Source organism: Ceratotherium simum, chromosome 22 (assembly GCF_057802395.1).
Source record: "Ceratotherium simum simum isolate JZ-2026a chromosome 22, ASM5780239v1, whole genome shotgun sequence".
NCBI lineage: Eukaryota > Metazoa > Chordata > Mammalia > Perissodactyla > Rhinocerotidae > Ceratotherium > Ceratotherium simum.
The window spans coordinates 35,857,462-35,864,720 of NC_141921.1; the positions used below are offsets into that span (position 1 = coordinate 35,857,462).

The window sequence follows — 7,259 nt, forward strand, 5'->3', positions numbered from 1 at the left end:
ATCCTTTTCTTAACTAATCACTTCTGCAAGACCCTGTTTCCAAATAAGGTCACCTTCTGAGGTACTAGAAGTTAGGACTTCAACATAGGAATTTTGTGGGGGATGCAATTCAACCCATAACAGGAGTCTAGCACTTGAAGTAAATTGTGTCTTCAAGATTAAAGAGCCTGGATGGCTGTTAGCATAGATTAGCATTAGCATATAATTAGCAGAGATGAGGTTATGCTGCAGTCACTACCAATCTCAATGATCAGTGGCTCAAAACAACAAAAGTTTGTTTCTCGCTCATACTGAGTCCACTGAGGGTCTGTGGGACTCTCCAGGACAGGCGCACTCCATGCCGTGACTCAGGGATCCAAGCTGCCTCCGTCTTCCAGTTCCTCCACGAGGGGCAGAGAAAGGCTGGCTCATTGCAGGTGGTCTGTACCTTGTTTCAGCCTAGAAGTGACCCTCAGCACCGATGCTCACGTATTGCTAGCCAGCACCAGTCTCCCGGGCCTACACACCCATAAGGGGGCCTGGAGAACGTGGGGAGCAGATGGAACCTTTACGAACATCACAGCCTCTGCCACGCTGACTTTTGGGGACTGGTGTCAGTAGCATTTACTTAAGGCTGTGTGTACTTAAGGTGTCGGTAGTGTTTACTGAAATTCTGAGCATGTATTGAAGGACAGGAAATAAGATATTTGCTTTAGAAATTAAAGCAGGAGTCACTGTGTCCCTGAAGACTGAGAAGAAAGAACAATAGATCCAGGGAGCGTCAGTCAGCTTCATCTCCAAACAGGTGCGGACGGGGGACGAGGTGGAGGCAGTACTTTGCGGGGGGCTCCAGGACAGTCTCTGGCTTTTCCCAGAAGGAGAAGACGAGGACAAGAAGAGGAAGGAGGAGCTAGAAGAGAACGTGGAGGTGTTGGGAAGGGCCCATCTGCCCCATTGCACCCTTTTCCCTGCTGGGGTTCCCCAGGGGCAGGGAGAGTCCTTCCCACCTCCTGAAAGGCTCACTGGGGTCCTGGCACTTTGTAGAGGCTTAGTATGCACTTCCTGTGAATGAATGATTGACGGAATGAATGAAAAACACAAAATGCTCTGTTTCCTATGTGCATTCCTATGTGGCGTTTCCAAACGCCACACTGAGCAGAAGAAAGAAGCAAAGAAGTTCCCGTTGGCCACACAAATGAGTCCACAGCCTGCAGTGGCAGGCGCCCCTGCCCTCTCCTGGAAGTGGTTGCAGGGAGGAGGTGACCAGTGGTCATACCCTGAGCCCGTTATTGGAATTTACTCAGTCAGAGTGAGGCCTGTAGGAAAGATTACAAAATAATCTAAAATTTTGGCATCAGCTAATAGCACGTAAGGTTTTTCCATCCTCAGCTCTGTCCTGCCAGCTGACGAGGGGAAGTGAAGGGGATTACCCAGGGGCGTGGCATGCCAAACTGCGAGTCCATCAATTGGCTGCACCCCACACACTCCCCTGCCCCACCAGCCCCCAAGCTCCCAGAGGGAACAGCTATTTAAGGGGAGCTGGAGTTCAGAATAAACAAGGCAGTCGCTTGGAGGTATCAACTCCGACATCTTCTGAGAGGTAAGTACCCAGAAATGAATGCTCTGTCAGGAGTGTAAGAGCCCCTGCTCGTTGGCTGCTTTTGAGAGTGGCTGTGTTGTGTGTGTATGTGTGCATGCATATGTAGATGTACATGTGCATAAGCATGCACGCATATGATTTGGTATGCACAAGAGGGTATGCATGCACAAGTGTGTTGTGTAGGTGTGTGAGTGTATTGCATGGAAAGATGCCTGCACTAGTGCGTGAGCTCAAGAGTGTGTGTGCGCATGCATATGTGTGTGAATATGTACGTGTTTGTGCATGTGTATATCTGCAAGGGATTGGAAAGTCTTGCAAAGAAAGGGTGCTGCTTTCATTCTGGAGAAAAATATTGGGGATCAGATCCATGGGTGCGATTCCCAAGCCTTGAATCCAGTGTGGGGACAAGTAAGCTATGTCTAATGGGGGACCCACAACCTATGACCTTGGGAATCTCCCAGTTTGCGGGGATGACCTGGCTGCAACCTTCCAGGAACTCTCAGTCTGATGAGGAGCACGGAGGTCTCGTTACTGTATCACGATGGGTGTGAGGCCTGCATGTGTGTGAAAATGTTCAACAGAGCTGGGAAGGTTCAGGAGGACGTGCGTGTGCACACTCCCTGTGCACCGTGTGTGTGATGAAAGTAGTCACCCTGGCCCCCGCCTGGGATTGGGGAGCATATCTGCGCCTTCGCTTGAAGACTCCCTTCTCCAGAGTTGTCGAGAGTGAGCAGGAGAGCGGGGAGCCATGGCAGAACGTGGCACCACCTGGGAGAGGAGTCTAGGCCAATCCGTCTGCATTTCTCCCACACAGAACTGTTGACATGAAGACCCTCCTGCTGTTGGCAGTGATCATGGCCTTTGGTAAGAGCTGACCCCGACCTCTGGCCACAAAGGGGCAGCCCGGTGAGGCAAGCACCCCCATTTTCCTTCCCATTGCAGCAGGCCCTCTCTCAGTGGGAGGAAGGAGAGGCCACTGGGGGAGGGAGAGTAGCAGAGAGAGGGAGAGAGGGAGGACACAGGGCCCCAGGCCCCATCACCCTGCGATTTGTTTCCAGGCCTGCTGCAGGCCCACGGGCATTTGATGGATTTCTGGAAAATGATCTGGTTGACAACAGGAAAGGAAGCTTTGTCCAGTTATGGTTTCTATGGTTGCCACTGTGGCATAGGTGGCAAAGGATCCCCCAAGGATGCGACAGATTGGTGAGGCCACCCCAGCCTTCCCTTCCCTCTGCACACTTGTGGCCCTGGCAGGGCTGGGAGCTGCGAGGGTAGTGCTGGTGCCCCATTGGCACAGGACCCCAGGAGGTTGCAGCTGGAAAAGCAGCCAGCATGTAGGCACCCCTGCTCTAGACTATTTGAAAGTCACTGGGTCTCTGCCCAGGGTCAAGGCAGAGACCACGGGGCACCAGGCGCCCTGGAGCTGTGGGGAGGCAGCCCCAACAGGATAGTCTCATCACAGGTGCTGCGCTGCCCATGACTGTTGCTACGACCGTCTGCAGAAACGCGGGTGTGGCCTCAAAGGTCTGAGCTACAAGTTTGCTTACCGCAGGGGCCAGATCATCTGTGGTAAGAAAGAGTCCTGCTATCCCACCCGGTCTCCTTCATTCGTATCGCTGTGTCCACTGCGCCAGGCACCATGCTGGGCACCAGAGACAGAGATACGAAGGGACAGTGTTCCTGCCTCAAGGATCCCATAGTTAAGTGGGAAGTAAAGAAAATGAAAACACAGCGTGGTAGATTCCAATAGGAAGTAAGCAAAATGGAGAAGCCTGAATACAGGCTGAGGTTCAAGGAAGGTTCTTGAAAGTGGTGACGTCCAAGCTGAGTCCTAACGGCTGTGCAGGAGTCAGGGGAGAGGAGGGTTTGGGGCAATCCAATAAGAGGTCACAGCAGGGTCAAAGCGACCAGAGGGAACTGTCACAACTCTGTGCTGCTGAAGGGAAATGTGAGGAGGAGTGGGGAGAGATGAACCTGGAGAGATAGGAAGGGGCTAGACCAAGCCCCGAGGCCATATTGTCCTTAAATTTTGTCTCAAAGCAGTAGGGAGCTCTTTGCATTTGCATTTCAGAGGACTCACTCTGGCTGCAGGATGGATGGAGACAGATGGAAGGGGGGACCAGTGAGACGGCCATTGGCATAACACAGACAAGGGAGAGAAACAGCCTAACACGTAACAATGGTGGTCAGGATCGAAGGGGTGGAGAGTGACATTAAGATGCATCTGAGGTAGAATCAGCCGAGCTTGGTGACTGACCAGGTAGGCGGAGCAGCAGCTGTTGAGTGGGTACACAAGGTATGGATGGAACAACTGAGGTAAAGATCACAGGAGGGGGGCCTGGTGGGTGAGGGGAGAGGAGTTCCATTTAGAGCACATTGAGTTTAAGAGGCTTCCAGAACACCCAGGGAGATGTGCAGCAGGCAGCTGGATGTAGAAGCTCGCAGCTCAAGAGAGGGATCAGGACCAGGGGCACAGATTCAGGGGTCGGCAGCAGAGAGCTGACAGCTGGTTGTGCTCATCCATTTGATGTTTAAAGGCCCAGAAAGAAGACAGAGGAGGCATAGTCAGAGAGGGAGGAGGAGAGCTGAGAGAGAAGGTCAAGGAAGGCAAGGAGGAGATAATTAACAGCGGCCAATTTAAAAGAGGAGTCCTCCAGGTTAAGGATTGACAAGGCTCCTTGGATTTAGAGGCAGGAAGATCTCTGAGGATCTCATGGGGGGCTGTTTCCGTGAGGCGGTGGGGGCAAAGCCAGATTAGAGTGGATTGGGGAGTGAGTGCGAAGTGAAGCAGACGCAGTAAGTGTAGACAACATTCTGGAAAAAGTTTGGCTCTGAAGGAGAGGAGAGAGGTGGGCGGTAGCTGGAAAGGTTTGCTCAGTGCCCCTAGACAGCAGATCCATGAGTGATATTTTGAGAAAGCCTGAGTTCTCGTCCAACAGCCTGAGTTCTTTAAGATCAGAAATTACGTCTCCCCATCACGACCTCTCCACGGAGTTATGTATCTTTAGCAGGCTTTGGGTTGCAAGCAACAAGATGCCCAACTCAAAGAAGCTTGGATAATGGGGAAGTCTGACTCTCACATAACAGAAGTCTGGAAGGGAGCAGTGCCAGGGCTGGAGCAGCTTCTCAACTGAGTCCTCAAACAGCCAGCCTTTTCCCAACCTTCTGCTCTGCCATGTTGGCCACGTGATGCCAAGACACATGATGTAGCTCCAAGTATCATGGCCTCACCCCTACAAAAGAGGCGTTCCCCTTGTACATCTCTCTTTTTGAGGGAGGAAATTAATCCTCCCGGAAGCCCCCAACAGACTTCCCCTTTGGGATCACTGGCCAAAACAAGGTCATGTTCTACCCAGAGACCAGACACTGCAAAGGAAAAAGGGATGGGCCATGGCTGGCTTACACAAATCATCACCCATTCCCAGGCCCCAGGGGCCAGGGGCTTAGTACCTGGACACATCTGTCAGCAAGAAGAAAGAGACAACGGCTGTCAGGAAGCCCTTTCACAGAGTCTACCAGAGCTTGGCTGCTGGTGTCCCCATCAGACAGGGTGCTAGCTTCCTAAGGGCAAGAACTCTGTCTCCCCATCGGTCAGAAATATCTGGAGCGTAGGTGCTTGTCTCAGACTAGAAGCTTCTGGAGGAGATGGGCTGTGTCTTCTCCCCCAGTGTTCCCACAAGAAGCCATAGGATGTTAACAAACCCCCATCCGGTGTTTATTTTCTTGTGATTTCAGCGAAACAGAACTACTGTAGGAGTCAACTGTGTCAATGTGACAAAACAGCCGCCTCCTGTTTTGCAAAAAACCGGAAGACCTATAGTAAGAAGTATCGGTACTACAAAAACAAGCGGTGCAGCGGGAGCAGCCCCAGGTGCTGAGAGCCCCTTGACCCTGGAAGCCTCGCCACCCGACCCTGAGTGTCCTTCTCCAGCACCCCCACTCCCCACCCTAGCCAAGCTCCTGGCCACGAAGGAGCACCCTCTCGCATCCTAGAGAAGGTGCAGAGCCCAGGAGCCCTTCCAGCCCCAGACAGAAAGAAGCCTTCTATCCAGAATGAGAAGCCCGAAGCCCCGCCCTTTTCCCACCCGGGTCTGCCCTTTCCCCCTGCTTCCTCAGCATTTCCACTCTCCTCCTCCAAGTCCAACTTCCTTCTTAGCGGTAGCAGCTACACTCCCGAGAGGCTCTTCTGAATAAAGCAATTCATTGGCAAACTGTGTGTGAGTCTGTGTGGGTGGGTGTGGGTGTGTGTGCACACACTGCCCCAGGCACTGTTAGAGTGAGAACAAACTGGTACAAGGCCATATGGTGGAAGGGGTTAAAATCCAGATTCAGGAGTCAGACTGGCTGTGTCAAATCCACCCTCTGCCACCTCCCTAAGCCTTAGTTCCCTCATCTAAACAGAGATAATGTCGGTACCAACTGCGTGGGCTTGTTGGATAATTAAAAGAGGTAAGGAATGTCAAGCACTGGGTCTGGCAGGTCTGTGTCTGTCATTATTATTACACGTGGAACCCAGTCATCCTCTCCTTCCCCGGGCGAGGGCAGCTCCTGCTGGCCTGTCGGGGGAAAATAGGAATGACGTTGGTCTTGATGCTCTGGGGAGCTAGAGTCCATATCTTCCGTGTAGCATGTTCCTCTCCTGTGTTGCCAGCCTGGTGAAGGTGGATTGATGTAATACTGGCCACGGGCTGGACCCTCAGGGCATTATCCCCTCATCCAGGGCTGGCTTCCTGGGCATGCGACCTGTGCAGGGTCCTGCAGGGCCCTGTGCTCAGAAAGATCCCGCATCTAGTTTAATGCTGTGCCCCAGCCATCTCGAAATTCTTAATAACATGGAGTCCTGCACTTTATTTTGCACTGGGACCCACAAATTATGTAGCTGGTTTTACCTTCACCTGAATGCTACTTCCCCTCCAGTCATCCAGGGTTCCGTGGGGATATTCCCACCTGGACCAGCTGCACCTCCACCTGATTCTTCACTAACCATCGTCAGGGCTGCTGGGTGTGGGTCTCTGCACAAAGGCACCCTGCTTAGGGGTGCAGGTGGGAGCTGGACCTTAGTCCATGCACGACTCAGCAAGCTCTGCATTCACTCAGAGGTGATGCCTGTCTGTAATTCTTCTTCCCAGAAGGGGTGCCTTTTTCTAATTCTGCACAAAGATGCTTCATTTGCTGCAAGCAGCCCCGATCGTGTTCACTGTCACTCATAATAAGAGAAATGCAAATTTAAACTCCACTGAGATACCATTTTTATCTGTGAGAATAGATAAAAATCCAAAAGTGTGGCAACCTGCTCTAGTGGCAAGGCTGCATAGGGAAATCGTCACTCTCATAGGTGGCTGGTGGGAAGCCAAAATGCCCACAGAGGGCAAATTGGCAATATCGATCAAAACTATAAATGCGTTTATCCTTTGGCTCAGCGACTCCACTTCTGGAAATTTACCCCAAGAATGTACACACACACACACACACACACAAACATATGCACAGTGATCCATGAGCAAGATTTTTATTGCCACATCATTCTGAATTGGGTTGGAAATAATCTAAGTGTCCATGTAGAAAGGACTAGTTAAATAAATACAACCTTAAAATGGAATACACTACATCTGTTTAATGAGGGAAGCTTCCTCTTTTGCAATATAGAAAATCTCCAAGATACGGCAGCAAGTGAAAAGAA

At 51.6% G+C, this 7,259-nt stretch overlaps 1 protein-coding gene across 1 annotated transcript; it reads left to right on the forward strand.

Annotated features, from left to right (window-relative positions):
• The first annotated feature begins 2,403 nt into the window (after positions 1–2,403).
• On the forward strand, positions 2,404–5,457 carry PLA2G2A (phospholipase A2 group IIA). The gene is made up of 4 exons (XM_014783937.2): positions 2,404–2,443; positions 2,638–2,782; positions 3,042–3,148; positions 5,315–5,457. The coding sequence occupies exons 1-4, from the start codon at positions 2,404–2,406 to the stop codon at positions 5,455–5,457; spliced, it is 435 nt and encodes a 144-aa protein (XP_014639423.1).
• Positions 5,458–7,259: the final 1,802 nt, after the last annotated feature.